Consider the following 19,980-nt stretch of genomic DNA (forward strand, 5'->3'; position numbering starts at 1 on the left):
TTCACTAAGCTTCTTGAATTTGTAATAACTGGCTAGCATTTTTCATTTACAGTTGCTGTCGTTGTCATCATTTGCTGACATTCTAATTGAATTTTAAATAACATAGTCATGGTGCCCCTCCGAGGTCTTGTGGCATTTCGGTGTGGCAAGCGCCTATAGATGCAAATATTTGCAATAATTTAAATTAACTGTCAATGTATTGCACATCATGACATTTCATTTAAGCTTATTATATCCTTTGGTTTTCAGAAAGAAGGGAAAGGAGTTTTGATTCTTTCTCAAATCAATTCTGATTCTGATAATGTTGTCTTACCAATTAAATGACAGTGGAAAGATCTGTATCTCAAAAACAGAAATGCTGATGAAATCAATTGTTCGCCCAAGTCTCTTATACACACATATGTCTCAACTGCATGTTACTATGTCTCATGGTAATTTCTTGATTTGTTTCTTTTGCTTAAATTTAAATAATTAATTGAAATTTATATGTGTTATATGTGGCTGTCTTTCTAAATTTTTCTAATGAAATAAAGTTGTTGCGTTCGTTAACAGCCAAGCAAACGGATTTTGAAAAGTTGTTGCCAAGATAGCATGGTTAGATAGTATTATTTTAATTTATTTAAACAAATCTTACATTACATGGTCAACAAGTTAACAAGTTAAACGCTGCCCATAAAACTCTGGGTAATAGCTTGAATTGCATTACGGAAGTTAATGGGCATTCTAAGTAATGCATTTATTGATTTTGATAAGATTTTAATATGGAATGAGATATATGATGTTAACAAAATTTAAAATATAAATGCTTCAAGTGATAGAGGAAAAGTAATTAATAAAATAGTAAAGAAATTTATGGAATCAAATTGAGATTTCTCATATATTGATGGTTTTTTTTAACAATAATTAAATAGTTGCAAACTTCAACACTTCCAATGTAATTAATACTAAATTAAATTTAATTTAAGTAATTCTCTTTCCTCATCATATTCAAACTAATTAATTGGATAATTTTTGTAGTTCTATTGTATTATTTTTTTTTTATTTTTCTTTGAGGAATTCCTCAATTTCATCGTTATTTCCAAATTTCTTACACTATTTGAAACTCGGGGGAAATTTATAATGGCCTTGGCATATTCTAAATATTTAACAAAACATTCTTCATCACACGATATCCACACGAAAAAAAATCTACCTAATACGTTTAAACAATGATATAAAATAATTTTAAAAATATTTCCCTAACCATTATAAACAATATAAATGAAAACAAAAATGTTTTTCTTCACCTTATTTGAAATGGCGAAATTTAGAAAATTATTTAAACAATTTCCACATTCCAATACGTCTTTGAAAACGTACAACATAAGTCATCAACAGGTACATAAAACAAAAAAATAACAAAATATATTGTTTTTATTCGGAATCAGTGAATGTTTTTGAAAAGAAACAAACAATTATTTCTAAAAAATGAGTTGTGAAAACAGTGAGAAATAAATAAATTTTAACATGATTTTTTTGTAGAGAGTGGGTAATAGAATTTTTATGAACATGCTCAACATGACGTTTTAATTCTCTAAACAATTAGAATATGAAAACACATTTTGCGGATTAATTATTTCAAATTATTTAAATGTTCAATTGAGCAAAATGTAGCAGATTTTCGAGAATATTTGAAATTTATTGTGAATATAAAAAAAACTGTTGGAGGAAACATTTTTTTAACTTCAGTGCATTGGCAAAAAGTCATCTTGTTGACATTCTTCTTTCATTTAACAATGCCGAAAAAGACAATTTTCTATAACCAGATTACGGAATTGTTCATATTCATTCGAGCAAGGTTCAAACTAAAGTGTAAGTACATCATCGATTTTTTTCTACTCCCAGGAATGGTAAATATGACCTGCTACTGGAAACATTTGTTGATATACTTTGTGATAGTATTAGTCTTCAATTTTTTATTAAAAACTTAACGTTCAAAAATGTTGACCTGCTGATTCTTGGAGGTGACAGCGAGTGGTACAGTCGCAAATTTTAAAACATAGTCCTATATACAGAGTGAGATGAAAAAACTGCTGTCATTTCTAAGCTACTGGTCCGACATCTGTTAATATTATTCCTCTGTCAGTTCATTACATTGTTTACAAGCGTACAAAGGCATTTTGGTGAGAATCTTCCAGAAAAAAAGTTATTCGTGATAGAATTCAAGCGTGATAGTGTGATTTCTTTATATTTGACTGGAAAACCACAAGTGGCTAAACCCGCGTCGCAGTGGCCGATAAATGGTTCGTGAGCTGAACATATCTCAATATTCCATTTGGCAAACATTGAAAAATGAGCTCGGGGTAAAGCCATTGAAATTTCTAAAAGTGGTAAAACTTACACCGCATCAGAAAGAAAATAGACTCAAAGTGGTGAATAGACGAAAGTGGTGAAGTGCCGAATTTGGTTTTCTCTGATGGGAAAACATTCTTTTTCCAGCAGTTTGTAAACAAATAAAATGATCTTGTGGGCCGCCATAACAGCCGATGGTCGCTCTCGGCTCGTACTAATCGACTGTGGCATCAGATTAAATGCTGAATATTATCGCGAAAATATTTTGGAGGGTGTATTAAAGCCTTGGGCACGCAAACATTTATGCCGCAGACCTTGGACGTTTCCACAGGACTCAGCACCATCGCACTCAGCACGCGCCACCCAAGAATGGTTACAAAATGAGGTTCCTCGCTTTATTTCCAGCGCACAATGGCCACCAATATCTTCGGATACCAATCCGTTGGACTATTGTGTCTGGAGTATGTTGGAAAGCAAATTTGGCACTAAACAAGTAAGCAAAGGCTACAGTCGAGCGGGGCCGACCGTTGAATACCCTACAACACTATAATAAACGATACAGTTTATATAGGCGAGATACTCGAAAGAATTCCACAAGATATTGTGACAAATAATAAAAGAAAACCATCAGGTTTCGTTCTCTAATTTTCGAATAATAGCAACTTAAACTAATTTGCTCATTTCCAATCTATTGGTAGATGTTGCACGTAAATGGTCTTCCTAGATCTGGAACCAATATTTCACCAAGACCTAGATTCTCTCAGAAGTGGCAAAAGCTTAACATTTATTATTGGTTTTTGACTGAAACGCATCTATATGAGATACAGACATTTGACTATATTCTTCAACGAAATCAGCGTTAACGAAATAGTCAGAAGTGCGTCTTTCCTGTATTTGTGAATTCTCCAAAAAGTCAATGGAATGGACATTTTCGTATTTTGTCTACAAAAGTTGGCAAACTATTTCACACATTGAATATTTTTGGATGGCCATCCAAAACTGCTTGGCTTTTGTAATGTCCGGTAACCCCCATTCAAATGTGCGTGAGAATCGGGCGATAATTACGACCTGCAGACAATTTTGCAGTTTTTTGGTCCATTTCAACCCCTAAATATATGGCGATCATCTCCAAAATGAGTAGGCTTCTATTCTGACCCTCATCTTATCTCCATGCAAAATCTCGTAAGGATCGGGCCATAAATGCGATCTGTATATGATATCCTGATATCCTAACTACTTAGTTTTGTTAGCTGTAGAAATATTACCAAATGTTTAATTCAAAATGAAAATATGCCAAAAATATGAGAAAATTTTACAAAATCAATATTTTCATCTTTAGAGAGGTATTTTTATGAGATTTTTTTAGACGTTTTTTCTTTCCTGCCAAGAGGCCATTCTGAATTAATGAGAACTGTGGAAATCAGTTCAGCCGTTCTCGACATATAAGAGATTTTTCAAGCATATCTTCTTTGATAAATGTATATATCGCACATATTTTGCTATAAATCCGTTTTGTTGGATGTTAACATCAATGTAAAGATCAGAAGTAACCTTGTCATGGCTTTGTGATTTCGCCGGGATTTAAAATATTCGCGGTTTAATGAAAAATTCTGAATTTTTTCAACACAAAAGATATGGTCTATTTTACCCGCCAAATATTATCCGATGACCACCCAAATTGGTAGGCTTCTTCCCCGCCCTATACTCTAGCTACATGCGAAATTCCGCGTCGATTGGTCTATAATTGCGACCTGTACAGCTACTGCAAAATCCGACATTTTTTCAGTATTTGGTCCATTTCAACCCCTAAACATTTGGCGATCATCTCCAAAAGAAATAGGGTTCTATTCTGACCCCAGACCCACCTCCATTCTGAATTTCGTGAAGATCGGGCCATAATTGCAACCTGTAGAGTGATTACAAATTAACATGGACAGACGGACAGACGGACAGACGGACGGACGGACATACATAGCTAGATCGACTCAGGTCGGCGAGCTAGGAAGATCCATATATACTTTCCTATGTGGGAAACCAATATTTCGAGGTGTTACATAATTTTTGGGCCAATCAAACTTATAATACCCCCAACACATAGTGTTGTAGGGTATAAAAATACCAATGTGTCGATCACCTCAAGCAAGCGCTTCGCCGGGAAGGGCAAAAATACCGCGGAGCAGCATTCGGGCAGCGTGTGATGGTTTCATTATCCGTTTGGACGCCATAATTCGAGCCAAAGGTGACCAAATTGAACCAATCTAAACTTATTCCAAAATGTGATGCTATTCAAGACATTTTTTGCTTTCATTCAATAAAATTTAAAAAAATGTAAAAATTATGGCGTTTGACTTTGTTCCCGTTTTTTATCTCACCCTGTATTGGTATGCTATATTCTTAATTTATTTTGGAAATTTGTGTTCTCAGTAGAAGATAAACTTCAGTCCAAATTACTCAAATGATTTGCATTATTTTATTGATTTATTGTATCGGCCATTGAATTATTCAAAATGGCTTCCAATATGGTTGCCAAGTAAATTGTTTATATTTCCCACAAAATAATCTATTGATTTTGTGAGCAAAATTAGGGGTGGAAATCACCCTTAAAATTATTTGCGGAATGTTGGCATTAAATACATCAAAAATATAAAAAGAGATATATTTATAAGAAATCGAATTCCAATTCTCTAAATTTACAAAAATATGCCACTAAAAAAATTTCATCTTATTTGGCCGCACCAAACCCTAAAAAAAAAAAAAAAAAGTCTTGATGATCGCCATGGATTTGAATTCATCACTTTTATCATCATCGTTAACATTCACACGAACGATTTATTTCTAGGTAGCTATGTTCTTCAAAGAGGTGCGGTCTGCTAGACATTGATATTGTACCTAATTCATTTCATTCCATTTGGCTCAGTTGGAATTTTGTGTGAAGGCGTTATATTTTACCTTTTGATATCTATCAAAGGCAAGGAATCTTTAGTGAATAAAAAACAACAACAAAAAACTAAAAAAAAAAACGGAGGAGCAAACATGGACACCAGAACGACAATGAGGTGGGAATGATATACACATGCACACAAAAACTCAAATCTAAACCAAACGCAGAACTAAAGCAAACGCTGGTGCTGATGATGATAATGATGCGTGTCTGGAAATTCAAATTCTAAAAAATGAAATTAAAAAAATCTTGATTTTTGTTGTTGCAAGACGTTTTTTTCACTTTAAGGGCAATGAGCATTCACCGGTGTGACTGCCTTGTTCACTATTGCCGGTATTGTGTCTGTTTTTGTAGTTGTTTTTGTTGCCTTTGTAGCTGCATGTTAGGCCATCATACGTTCAATGACTTGAGTTAGCTTCTAGCCAGCTAGTTGATATTATTAGTTGGCATGGTTATTGTTGTTGTGGTTGTTTTTCTTTTTTGGTCGAGTGGTTTATATACAAATTCGATTTTTTTTTTTCATTAACAATATTTGTCGTTATGCTTTGTTGTTGTTCTTTTTCTTTCTCTATTTATATTAATATCATAAATAGAAAATAAACAAAAAAGAAACCTACGACAATATTTTTGAACTTCATGTGAGCCATATTTTTGAAAGACAAAGGTAAAATATAAAGGGAAAATAAATCTTGGTGGGGTATTATTCTTATTCCCATTCTTTTATTTTTAAAATGTCATTAGGCAAATCAGAATGTTTAATAAATTAGTAGATCCATGGGGTTTCGATAACTCGCGGGACAATGGTGTACAGAAAACTATACAAAAAATAATAATTTTTGAGAAGACAAACATTTTCAAAGTTCGAAATAAAACCTCTTTTTGTAGGCATTAATAATTTAGATCAGAAAAATCTGAATTATAGTAAACTATTATAGCCAAAAAAAAAAAAAATGTTATTACTATTTTTATTTTTTCCAGATATTTCATTGAAAATAAAATGGCCCAGACTAGTCTTTTCGCTGAGGATATTAATATCGTCGATTTCAAGGCTATACGCCATTAAAATTGTTATTAGAATAACGTTCATTTTGTAATTTTTGCACAAAGAAATTTGGTTACACTTTGATGTAAAACCCTCTACCCCAACATAATATTTATACAATTCTGTTGCGATATGTCTTTTCTTCTAGCTTATCGCTTGTATATCTTGTGCCAAATATCTAATCAAATGTTATTTATTGTGTCAACTGTGCCAAACACACTTCAACTGTTAATCACTCGGTCAAATTTTTCGTATTGGTATTTTACACGGTTATTCGGAAAAATAAATGATCAATACTTAATCCTTTTATCAACCGGTTATCGATTACTTTTTTCTGAGGCCAACCTTTCATCGAAATTTTCGTAATTTGCTTTCTTTGAACGTTATTTTATGTCCCTTGACACCCTTTTTTTAATTATCCACAACTTGCATTCATTTATTAACTGATTACTGGTTACTTTACTTATTTATTACCCTGCACAGCCATAAACTACCACATAATTGCAGTTCTTCCGTGTTTAATTTTATTACAATTGATTAAACTTTAACGATTTTTAATGTTAATTTGTTTTTGATACACTTAGTCATACGTTTTCAAAATAAATCACAAACTCACCTGTTAAAGTCATCCATGGATATCGGGGTAAATCGGCAATACCTTGACCAGCTCCACCAGTGGGTACAACACCCGATGACGGTTGTGTACATGGATTGCCCAGCGAATCAACACCAATGGCACCGGCGGAGGCAGCTGATACTGCTGAAGCAGCAGCTGCCTGCTGATAGAATTGTGCAAAACTGGCTGACGCAGAGCCAGGTACGCTCATTGATTGATAGCTGTTCATAACTGAGTCTGAGTACCTGCTGAGAAGAAATGGTGAAAAATGAAAACAAAGAAAAAGAAACGAAAGAAATTAGAATTGTTGTCAAAACAAGATGTAAATAACCTTGACTTTTGTGCAAAAAATTCAAGGACAAAAGGATATGACATGCTAATCCTGTACTAAATGAGGCTTAGCCTATAATCCACCCACAACAACCCAAACAACGGCTAATATGCAAATTGTGTACTTAGAATAACAAATAGGCGTGCAAATTTATTTTGCCAATGCTATTTTTCAACAGATTTGTGGCCTACTTATCGTTAAGTTCTGGTCAATTTAACTACCAATTCAAATTTATGAATAGTAAAATAAATCACCAAATGACATTGGGTGGGTGAGCACATGCCATTTGCTATCGAAACAAAAACCCAAGTCCTTGTAATATCCTGTTGGTATTAGCTTTGTAATACTCGGCATGTGTGCTCTAATTTTTATGACATCCCAAATGCATTAATGTTAACAGTATTGGTCATTTGTTTTAACACTAAAGCAAGTTAGAGTATTGAATGGCCGTAAAGCATTAACAGGGCTCAAGAAATGACCTTTGTGGTTATGTTGTATAATCTCTTGGGATAATCTGTTAATTAGAGCAGATTGAGCTGCGGCGGATTGTGGTTTCTATGCCAATTAAATGAGTATCTTGAGAGAGGTGGAAGAAGGATATGTAAAATTTTGAGACCTTGGAAAATGCAGGAGGGATTACAAATCCAATCTTAAAATGTATTATCCTCCGACATGAATGGTAGATTGCTTTGTGTGGATTGTGGTTTTCACACCAATAATTTGGCGTGTGACAAGGAAGTATTTGTGAGAGATTTATTTAAATAACAAATCAATAAATCTAATTATGACTATTTTTCTAAATACTATCTCTCATCAGATTAAAATTATATCATTTCACAAGGATTAGGATTTTCATACCTATAATGTTAAGATTTTTGTGAAAATTGACTCTGAAGATAAGAGGAATAAACAGGTTACTTATTATTATTATTATTATTATTATTATTATTATTATTATTATTATTATTATTATTATTATTATTAATGTTTTTCTATATTTGACCTTTCGTATTTGTTCCATTTAATATCCTATATGAAAAAGAAAATAAGACCAAAATCGTTCATTAAACTTTTTCACTTGAAATCCGAATAAAAACTCCGTCTGAATAACTTGGACTTTTTGACCCAACTGACTGCTTCGGCGAAACAGAATATTTCCTCAGTTGGTAGGAAAGCTCTATATATTCCAAGTAATATTTTCGTTGGGGAATTTTAACACATAATTCCAAATTTCGGTTGAAAATATTGATATGCCCAACAAATTAAACACTTAGCTCCGAAATGCTTCGACTTCGAGCGAGAATCACTCTCTATTCGAATTCTATCGGGAGTACCCCGGCGAATAAAAGACAAGAAGTTGTGTATACTCTATTTATCTATGGAAATCGAATGGGAGCGAATATGCTTCGCTCGTTCTCGTGTGCTCGAAATCGAGCAGATTCTACTCCGGCCTAGTACTCTTTTAGGACTTGTTTTACTGTTTTTCTTAATTCGGATATATGTGCGCAGCCGTAAACAAGTAGATCTGAGCTTCGATTACACATCAACAGAATGCCACATAGCAAAAAATCATTACAAAATAATGAGTTTCTTAAAAGATTTTTAACTGTTGTAACTACTTTCAAATTCGCTTACAAACTCAATATTTTCAATATTACAAACAATATTTACAATATTTTCAGAGGACCGTTTCAAATGTTCAAATCATAACCGATTATTCTTCAACCAAGGTAATTGGAGTACATTACATTGTAGTGAGTTATGCAGTTCATGTCGTGGGATTTTATTCTTGGAATATTCGAACCTTTTTTGCAACGATATTATCTATCCTTTTGAGTGTTTCAAAATTATTGTAAATGTACCCCCAAAAATTAAGTACCAAGAAATGTATGCCTACATCCGGATCTGCAGATAAGGAGGACTTTCAATTCTCCAAAATCAATAAAAATTTAATTTTATAATTCTCCATTAAAAAAATTTGAACTCTATATACTAACCCCCATCCCCCACTAAATTCCCCATATAATATTATCTTCATAAGACTTACCTGCATGTTTTATCCTCGAGACCTGTGAAACCCGGCATGCCGGAGAGGCCGCCATGTGAACTGGGATGATTCGAGACGTAGGGATACATTTTGCTTGTCGGTATGGCAAACGATGAAGAAGCAGCAGCGGCGGCGGCAGCTGCTGCAGCGGCCACTGAACTTGCGGCACTAACGACCTGAGCCGATGACGAGGGCGATGAATCGTTTAAGCTGCGATGCAGCGATGATGATGCCGACGGCGAAGGTGAACAACTGCTATCACCGGTATGCGAATTATGTACGGAGGGTGGTGTTAACAACAACTGCTGTTGTTGCTGCTGGTGTTGTTGTTGGTGGTGTTGCAACGACGAGGAGGAACTGCTACCGTTGCTCTGTTGATGTTGCTGCTGCTGTTGATGTTGTGTGGAAGCTGCAACAGCGGCTGCTAATTTATTAATGTGCAATTGTTGTTGTTGCTGTTGCAATTGCAATGCTGCTGTCAGCGAATACTGATGATGTTGTCCACTGGCAAAATGTGACGTTTGATGCACGGACGAGTGTTGACCCAGGGAACTGCCAAATGGCGTCGAAGAGCTGGGCGATGAAGATGACACAGGTGAATTGGACGATTGATTCAAATGCCCGGACGTGTTGGGTGATAGCAAAGATGAAGAAACGTTGTTCGTATGGCCTCCTGTTAAATTATTCGAAATGCTGTTAATGCTGTTGTTACTTTGGTTGTTGCTATTGCTATTTGGATTGTTGCTGCTGTTGTTGGTGTTGGACGTTGACGAGGTGGCAGCGGCAACGGCTAGGGCGGCGGCAACAGCTGCTGATGATGAATTTTGTGATGTTGTAGTTAAATGTGAACTTATAAATGGTTGAAACTGTGGATACTTTGGTAGCATACTATCGAAAACAAATTTTGACATTGCACATAGTTTTTATGAGGGGACGACTATTGTAGTAATTTGGTTTGATTTGGGGATTTATAGTTTTTTTTTTTTTTTTGGTGAAGAGTTAGTTGTTGTGTTATGGATGAGATGAGAGATATTTAGAATAGAACTGTATATAAATATGACTGTGGTTTTGTTTATTTTTAATGTATTATTTTTGAATATTGTTGAGAGGTTAAATCAGAGTTCAAATATTAAAGTTCATATTGTAGACGGTTATGGTTTCTATGTACTTTGATTGAAATATTTAACAAATCATGTTGGTAATGTAGAGAGTATTTTATTTGTAAATCAAAATCAAGCAAATATATATTTCATTTGAATGGAGATTTTAAATTTTTTGAGAACAACGAAACGAACGAATATTAAATTTATTTTAAAGATGGATAATTATCTAGGCTCAATAAGTTAGAATTAAATGGAGTGCTTTCATTGAGAGTTTAATTCGTGCCCTATGAAAATATCAAATCACAAAATTTATAAAAAAAGAAAATATGTGCATATTTTCATAGATCGAAAATTCATCCCTGGTAGAAATAGATAAAAAAATTTTCGGGACTCAGAAAAGAAAAAAATATAAAATGTTTGTTTTTTTTAACTTAGAACAAAGTAAATAGAAATTTTCCTAGCAAAGGCAAAAATATTTTTACATCCCTTCCGGTTTATAAATTTGTTTTTTATAAATGTTGAATTTAATATTAGTCATTTCTCATATATTAAACAAATATATAAACCAAGACAAGTAAGGTACTATTCCCGGCGATATACACATTTTGTTCAATTTCTTCTAGAGTAGAAATATAGTTATTTGTAATTAGTTAAAAATAAACCCTAGATAGTTTTGCTTTTGCGTATTCATCTCCATTTAAATGTATTTGCTTAATTTTGTTCTACAAATAAATACTCTCTTAATGTTTTTAACTACTGCCCAAAAGTAAACCACATTTCAAATAAAATATTAATCAAATAATTTATATAAATGGATAATAAAATGATAATAAAAATACATAATTCTTTAATAGTTCATAATTTTGTAATTAAAATTAATTAAATAAAAATATGTGACTGAAATTAACAAAAACCTAAAGAAATTGACAAGCTATAGAAAATATTATAAAATGCTGTAGGCCAATTTCATGATATATATTAGTTGATATAAAAGCCAGTCTAATTACAAGGATTGAGAAAAGATTTATTGATTTTTTTTAAGAAAAGTTTTTAAAATTATCTTTTAAGAATAATATATTTAACTGAACAAAAAATACGAAATTGACCTGATAGCATAGTGTCGTTAACAATAAAAATATAACAATTAACAATTGTTTCATATGCTACATTTAAGTGTATAATTCGTGAAAACCGAATAAAATAAGAAAATCATTATAGCATCTCAAAATAGGTGTATTACTGAAAATTGTTGGAGAAACATGTTAAGGTGAAAAGTCAGTTATTTCATCATCATTTCATTGAAATTTGCTTTAAATTAGAAATATCTATAAAATATTGTCACTTTATGGTTTTGAGATGAAAGTTGCATCCAAGAAAATTCTCAAAGCTCTTTCTTCTCTTCAAATTTTGAAAATACATTTATAAAAATGAAACAAATTTTGACATCATCTCAAAAATATTCTTCTTCTTTCTTCATAGCAGATAAATGAAGTGTGGAATACTTCCCAATTAGTAATGGGGTCTAAGTTATATACTTAGTAAAGAATATAATTGACTATATAATTTTTGAAAAAAAACCTGTTTAGAAAAGTTCTTAATACAAAATCTTATGCGTGCCGAAAAGTGTTCAATGTAACATTTGTTGAGAGAGAAATTAGTAATTTTCATAATAAAATATTAAATATTGATAGGTGAAACTTCGACTGTGGGATCTTTTAGTCAAAATGTCGTTGGAGTCATGCTTAAGTGTTACATACACCATTACTATTATTTTGAAAATTAGATATAAAATAGTTATGCTGCATTTTAAAAACCTGAACATTTTTTAATTTAGAAATGTCATGAATTTCATGGAGTGAAATACATTTGTTCTTTTCAATATACAATTTTTCATAATTGTGTCAAATCGTGGATATAAAACAAATTTGAGAAAAATGATTTCTAAAATATTAAGTACAAGTGTTTTTTTTATTGCAGGAAAACTTATGTCAAATTCTCCTGGAGTATTTCGTATATTACTCGTAACAATTAAGGGGGCATATATGAATAAATTTTTAAGTCAGTTCCAAGCCATTCGAGATGGAAACTTTGAAATACGGTTTCTCTAAAACAGGCAAATGGCGTATGGAACACTTACGCATGACACCAACGAAATTGCGATATCTTACTTGGAAGTAAAAAAACATTTAGTTCATTTATATGGTTAGAAATAAGAATTTAAATAAGGCAAATTTTATTGGCTTCTATTATTTACATAAATAATTGAAAGTTTGAATTTCTTAATGAAATTGAAGGCATATATAAAGAAGAAGAAGCTACAAATTTTGTACAATTCATTCTAGGTATTCCCAGTGAATTTTAATTTTTAATGTCAATAACCTTATCAGCCGATAAATTACTTCTGAGCTAAATAAAATTGAACTAGAACTTTTTTTCGAAAATAATATGACAGGGATTGCTATTTTTTTGTTCAAAATAAAAGTTTTTAGTTCTGTCACGCCTATGGAGAATAATGATTTATTCTTTGCGAAAATATGTTGTGTCATTTTTTGGAATAAAAATTTAAGCTGGGTTCTATCAAGATCTTTTCAAACTTTGTATTATTAATTCTGACATGAAAAAGTTTCAATATTTTTGTAATATATATATTTAAAATATAGATTTTCCCTGTGGATACGTGTTTTTCTATCTTCGAATTTGGGTTGTCAAATGCTTGTGATTGAATATGATTTTCGAATTGTAGTTAGATTCTTCATATGATATTAAACTAATTTCTAAATAAAGTGTTACAGTAACTCGTCTCCTAAAGATATCGGCAAATATTTTTATTCCTACAGGAATTCCAAAAAAGGCGGAAACTTCAGGTAAAATTATAATATACGAACAATTATCAAAATTAAAACATTTTTATATAAAGCGACTTCGTTTTACTGAAAATTCAGAGTTTGTTTATTGTATGTCGATTCAAAATCGAATGCTAAAGGAAGAAATCTAGAACCATGTATGTTATGTTTTGATTTTTATTTAGTTTTGAGTGAAATAAAAATGTAAGTTAATATTTGCCAATTTAAATAAAAATTATAACAATTTTTGTGACAAAAAATCTATTAGTATTATTTATAAAACTTTTCGAGTAACAAATATTTCTCTGCACAAAGTTTTCATTTTGACGACGGCATTGAGAGTAAATGAAACTGCATTTTTTCTATTGTTAACGACATAGAATAATATTTTCTCTAGAAAATTAAATTGAAACTAAATGACGTTTGTTCAACTATAAACCTAATTAAAATAAAAACTTAAAAACTAAATTAAAAGAAAAAAACTTGTGAATAAAAAGAGGTTTACCTTGTGGCTGTTGTGTGGCTATGACTTGTGTGTGATTGGTTGTGGTGGTTGTAGTTGATGACGATTTGCAAAAATTTCAAACAAGACAACAATTTTTGCTTAACTTTGACATTAACTCACTTTAAAAATTTTTAAAACACTTTTTGTATTGAATTTGAATTAGGTGATAAAAATATAGCAACCAAATCAAATTTTATATATTAAGATTTTTGTTTCACTTGTTGTGCCGTCGCTCTAGACAAAATCGGTGTGGATTTTCGTTTAGCGCCGGTTTTTAATGTTTTATGGGGGTTTGACACTTTTGTCCGTTTCTATTGCATTAAAATTTTTTATTGATTTTTGCTTTGTGGTTTTATGGCTTTTATGAGCTAAATGTTATTTCGTTTGTTTGGGTTGTGGTTGAATGTGGGTGGTATTACTGAAGTTGTTGTCAAAAACACAAACACACGCGTTTAAAAAGTCGTAAAATTATTCTCGGTGTTTTTTGTTATTTGAAAAGTAATAAAATCTTCAAACTATCACTTTTCCGCCGCTTAAGGTTAGACACGTACGATTTTTTACGATGTTTTAAAAGACATTTAAATATTTTTATAACATTCTCTTTTCTTGGCTGTGTATGCAAAATTATTTCAATATTTTTTGATTCTTCTTCTTTTCAATTAATTTCACTTAAATTTGCCGTTGTTGCTTTTTATTTGTGTTTTATATAAAATTTTTATTATTGTTATTACTATTTATACACAACAAACACATCTGTGCTGGACAATTTTTTTATTTTTCGGGGGGCTTGATTATTTGCTTGCACTATAAAGCGGCATTGAAAGAAGGAAATTATGATTTCTTCTCTTCTCGATTTTTATTATTTTTATTTTTTTAATAGCCCAAGCATTGGCAATTGTTGTGTGTTGTGTTGATTTGATGACTTTGACTATATTACTAACAAAATGTATAAAATGATTTGGATGGTTATAGCGGACGACAACGGCAGCGCGTTACCATTGAGCATAGAGTAGAGTATGTCGTCGACGGAGCGGGCAGAGCCAGAAACTATGGATGCTGCTGTTGGTGCTGCATTTACTCAATGGTGGTGTCTGGTGCGATGTGGAATGGTGTGTGGCGACGTTTTGGTTATGGTGTTTTGGTCTCAAATCTTGATGGCACGGTGGCGGCGACGGCGGAAACATAGACTATGAGAATGGTGGTGGTGGTGTTGGCGATTGCGGTATTGTAATCAAGTGCTGCAACACTTAAAAGAACAATAAGACAATGATTTTTCCGTTTTGTTGGAGAAATTTTGAAATTTTACAATGTCTCCGTTGCACTTAGTTGTTATTTTACAGTTAAGAAGCTATTTTTTCCTTTAGAAATCAACATTTGCATGGACTCTTGCAGTTTTAGTTTTCGATTTATAGTTTGTCAAGTTTTACTATTTAATACACACAAATAAATTTTCTATTTCTAGCAGATCTCACAATGTTTTATCGTTTCGGTTTCAGTTTCGGTTTTAATGTTTAATGTTGGGGTTTTCTATATTTGGCGCAAAAATTCTCCGCAGACAGTTGTGCGCTCTACGATAATAAATATTATAATAAAACGAAATTTTTAAAAGAGTATAAAATTCGTGTAATTGGTAATATCTGCAGCTATAGCTTCTACATAAACGAACAAATAAAACGAGTATTTTGGATGGTAAACTGAATAGCTGTCAGCTTGGCGATGCCGGCGACGTAATGCTTTGTTGTTGGGCAGTGTAGTGTTTTCACAGGCTTTGACGCAAACAGAGCGCCAACGTTAATCTAAAATGCTGCTGTTGCTGCCACTTTTGCTAATGTATTGGGGAGCTCGCTGGTTCGCTCTTTGTTTTGGGTTATACGCTTATTCTCATTCTTTTGCAGTTGGAAGACTCATTCTCCATTTGTTTTCTTATATTTGCCTGCAGTTTTATTCATAATTCTCACTCTCTCAATAAGAATTCAGCTGTTGTTAGGTGGCCCTCTCAGCTTGGAACTGAGCACAAACTTAATGGAATTTCTCAGCTTAGTTTGCCTCACAAAAAACTATTTCTATTCTTTCTTTTTGAAAATAATTTAGCTTCATTGGCTTTTTCGCACGTGATTTTTAATCCGTTGTTTTGTTTTGTTGCATGTGGCTAATGAAACAATAACAGAACGCCCAGTTAATGATTTGTTTTTACAAAATTTAATTACTCCTCTTCTGTTTTATGATTAATTAATTGTAAAACCATAAAAATTTTGTGTGTATGTTTTTGGTAGAACAACCGTTTGTGAGACCTGCGTTTATGACTCTGAGGCCCTTAACTCGCAGCAACATGCCATCCGTCGTTCACAACTCGAATCCCATCAAAATACACACACACAAGCTCACACTGGGCTCTCCAACCACTCTTTCGTTTTCGAAAAGCAACAACGCCACAGCAAGCAGCATTGTCAATAAGAATATTTTACAAAAAAACATTCATTCATCTCGCCAAAGGGAAAAACACAAGCACACAATTGAAATCCTCTTTATAGGGTGTATTCATTTACTCTTCTACTGCAGACATGAAGTTCTTACCAAACGAATGATCTCTATTGTTCTCTTTTACTCTACGATATTGTGATGGTTGACTCACAGAACACACATGATGGCTGGCAGCAGCAATATGCCCAAAGAGGCGGGAGAGCGTTTTTGTTTTTTGTGTAGTGGTGAACGCAATGATGGCTGCTGCTTTGTTTCCTGTTTTTGTGGGTTGTTGCTTTTCTTGTTTCCTTCTTTGTGTTCGCGCTCTACATCTACGCTCCACGAGTGATTGTTATGTTGGAATTGTGCTCTCAGAGAGCCAGCTCGTTTAGCACTCAATTGAGTTGATTTATTTTGTGTTTTATGAGCAATTTCGCCAATGCCGACGCGCCGTAACAATAAAATAAATTATATAAAATACCTACAAATGTTTAATATTTTTGTTTTTGCTCTAATAAGACGAAACTTAATAATAATAATAATATAAATTATGTTTTGTATACAAATGAGATTTTGGAAATTGTTTATTATTTAATTTTTGTGAAGTGTAAATTATAAGTTGTCATGTTCATCTGGGGATGTTCACTCAATTACATTCATTCGTATCGTAACTAAAATGAAGTGAGAAATTTTAGGATATGAGTTTTTTTTTTTTTGTAAGGCTTTCAATTGGGATATGACCTATTGGTTGGGATTTTGATCTAAGACAAAAAACACCGACCATTTGAAACACATAGTAAACTTTTTGTTTTTAGGATAACTAAAAGAAAATTCAAACATCTTAATTATGAAATTTACATTCTCTCTTACATATACGAAGGGCTAACATTGGACCGACCGAACATGTAAGACCAACTAATACCCTAGTAATATATAAAGTGTATAGGCCTCAAATAAATTCTGTAGAAATAAGTTGACTATTAATAAAATTAAAAATTATTTACACTTCATAATTTACACTTTGATTAATACGAGTGGAGAGCATCCATCGGCTGTTATGGCGGCTCACACCATCACCATAGCCGGCGCTTGAGTTCTGGTGGCCAACCGAAGGTTCACAATTTCAGCTGACCTCTTTGGCAAGTAAATACGATCATTTTGTTTATTTACAAACTGCTGGACAACGAATGTTTTCTCATCGGAGAAAACCAAATTAGGCAGTTCATCACTTTCGGCCAAGGGAAGCAACTCCTTTGCTCTTTTGAGTATATTTTCATTCTGTTGCGGTGTAAGTTTTCTTGCTCTTTTTGCAATTTTAATGACTTTACCCCGAGCTCATCTTTCAATTTTCGATCAAGTTGCCTCTTAACTTTTCGAACCATTTCTGCTGATGTTGCTGTTTTCTTCCGTTCACTTCCTTGACGTCGGGCTACGCTACCAGTATCACGGTAACGAGCGATGGTACGAGACACAAAAGATTTATTCACATTCAAATGCTGGAGTGCTCTAACGATAACAACTTTTGGTTTTCCAGCCAAAAATATAAAGAAATCACACTATCACGCTTGAATTCCATCACAGTAAGGAATGAATGACATAGAACAACTATAAATCGGAGCTACACGATGATTGTTTAAAAGCTACAGAAAATTTTTCAAAGTAAGAAAAACATCAAATTCTGAAAAATGTTTGAAATCCTTATTTAAGTTTACTATAATTTAATGCTTGAAGATTATTTCAGGCAAATGTTGACCATTGCTGTGCCTCAAATGATTCACCCGATAGTTAAATTTTGGCATACTCCTTCTAATATTTTGGCCGGTATATTGTTACGAGTGCCGTGTGGCATTTTGCACCGTCTTGTAGAAACAATATGTTATACAGGACAAGCTCTTGTATTTTTGGTAAAAAAATTGGATACATCTCACGGTAGCCGCATTCACAGTTACACACAGTTCACAGCCGTATTCTGAAGAAGTAGAGTCCGCTTATGCCACCTGCATTGGACCAAACTGAAGATGTTTGGCAGTGAAAAAAACACGACACGTTATCGAAACATTTCAGATTTTATAGATGTTATACATATTAAAATTTTGATTCATTTGGTGAAGGATGGAAGTTAGCCAAACTCTAATGCAAATATTACAATACACAAGGTTCGGCCTAAATTTGATTTTCCACACGCCTTACGTGCAATGTATATACATTAAATGTTGTGCCTTTTTGGGGGCATCTATCAAAAAAAGAGGAAATGAAAGGAAGAAAGAAAAGGAAGAACATCGATAAATGCTGTGCAGATCAGCGGACCGACATGTCTAGATCGACTTCAAATGGGGTCTAAGACTATGTAAAGATAATTCTAATCTAATTTTGATGATAATTCCCATAATGGTCTACAATTTGTAGTTTGATATGGGGACTATTTAGCCAAAGAGGATGATCATTGTTATTGGTTTGATAAAACTGGACCAGGCAGACAAAGGTAGTTTATGGATGTTCATCTATTGTTTCAAGTAGTTTCTCTGTAGAGTAATTTGAAAACTTTACTTTTTTCTAACAACTATTTAAAAAATAAAGAAAATATTTTTGTATTTGTTAGTTTCACTTAAGTTTACAAAATGAAAGAGTCGTTTTTTTTTTTTTTTTTTGATTAACTCACACATTTTATTTTGTATATTTTAAACAATTATTTAATACTTACCATTAATTATTTTATCAATCTACTATTAAATTAAACATAATTTACAAAAGTATTCTACTGCAACAACAGTTCATGTTCTTTATTTTATCTCATTTATTTGCATATACAAGTTAAAGAGAATCATATTAATTACGGAAGTAAGTCACGAGAGATATAAAACAAACAAGTACACCAATTATTTGATCTTCCTTAATTTCATAATCAGTACATGTTTATCATTTATGAAGGCATCTTTAACGCTCGCAGGACAATCGCTTTTAATGGGGGTGAAGATCGTAAAACAAACCGACAACCTGCATTTTATGGCACTGACACTCTCCAAATTGTGCGTGCATCCAACAACCATCAATTATAGATTGATCCACATCCTATGCGAGCGTTAGCGGCAGCAAAACATTGGGTGCATTTAATGGTCGCTTATTTAAAATTAATTGCTCATAAATAACAAATTAAACGCTTTGCCACACTTTGGTTTATTACCCACCAGCCAGTCAGTCCGACATATAAGAGCGTTGTATGTAAACAACACCCAAAGCAGATTTAATATTTAACACCTTTACGCTTTGATTTTCCCACCAATTGATAGACCACAAAGGGAATCAAGCAAGACCCACTTGTTATTTATTCGAGTTTTATTTGCTTTTATGGATTTATGGATGTATGAAACGTATGCTCACTTAGGTACTCCATATTTGAACTACCGTCCATGTTAATGCTGCTTTACATATACGCCACCTAAATGCATGAAATAAAAGAGAAAGAGATAGAAAAAATCACAAATAAGACAATACCAAATTAAAGCAAACTACAAAAACAACATGACCATTAATAAATAATTTAATAAGCAAAAAATAAACAAACAAATAATAAAATAATGACATTTCACATCATCATAATTTTTTTATAACCTTAGGCTTCAAAATGTTACAACACCAAGAGTGCTGTCAACGACTGAGTACACACTATCACCGCCATAGGATTCTAATCAGAAAACCAAAAGAATAAAGAAGCAATTTTTTGAGTGAACAACATTGGCTTACGAGGGGGATGTGAAAAGTTT

General features: G+C 32.7%; 1 protein-coding gene across 2 annotated transcripts in view; it reads right to left on the minus strand.

Moving 5' to 3' along the window:
* LOC101890654 (homeobox protein abdominal-A) overlaps window positions 1-10,245 on the minus strand; it is a 45,254-nt gene extending 35,009 nt beyond the window's left edge. Inside the window, exons 1-2 of one of the 2 annotated variants that reach the window (XM_011293591.3) lie at window positions 9,309-10,245; window positions 6,931-7,175 (exon numbers count right to left, since the gene is read on the minus strand). In XM_011293591.3, coding sequence (XP_011291893.1) covers window positions 6,931-7,175; window positions 9,309-10,219 — 1,156 coding nt within the window. In that variant the 5' untranslated portion in view covers window positions 10,220-10,245. Of the gene's footprint in view, window positions 1-6,930; window positions 7,179-9,308 lie in introns of both variants that reach the window. The other variant, XM_011293590.3, reaches the window with a different exon arrangement.
* Between the last annotated feature and the right edge of the window lie 9,735 nt (window positions 10,246-19,980).

The sequence above is a fragment of the Musca domestica genome, unplaced genomic scaffold (genome assembly GCF_030504385.1).
Source record: "Musca domestica strain aabys unplaced genomic scaffold, Musca_domestica.polishedcontigs.V.1.1 4, whole genome shotgun sequence".
Lineage (NCBI taxonomy): Eukaryota > Metazoa > Arthropoda > Insecta > Diptera > Muscidae > Musca > Musca domestica.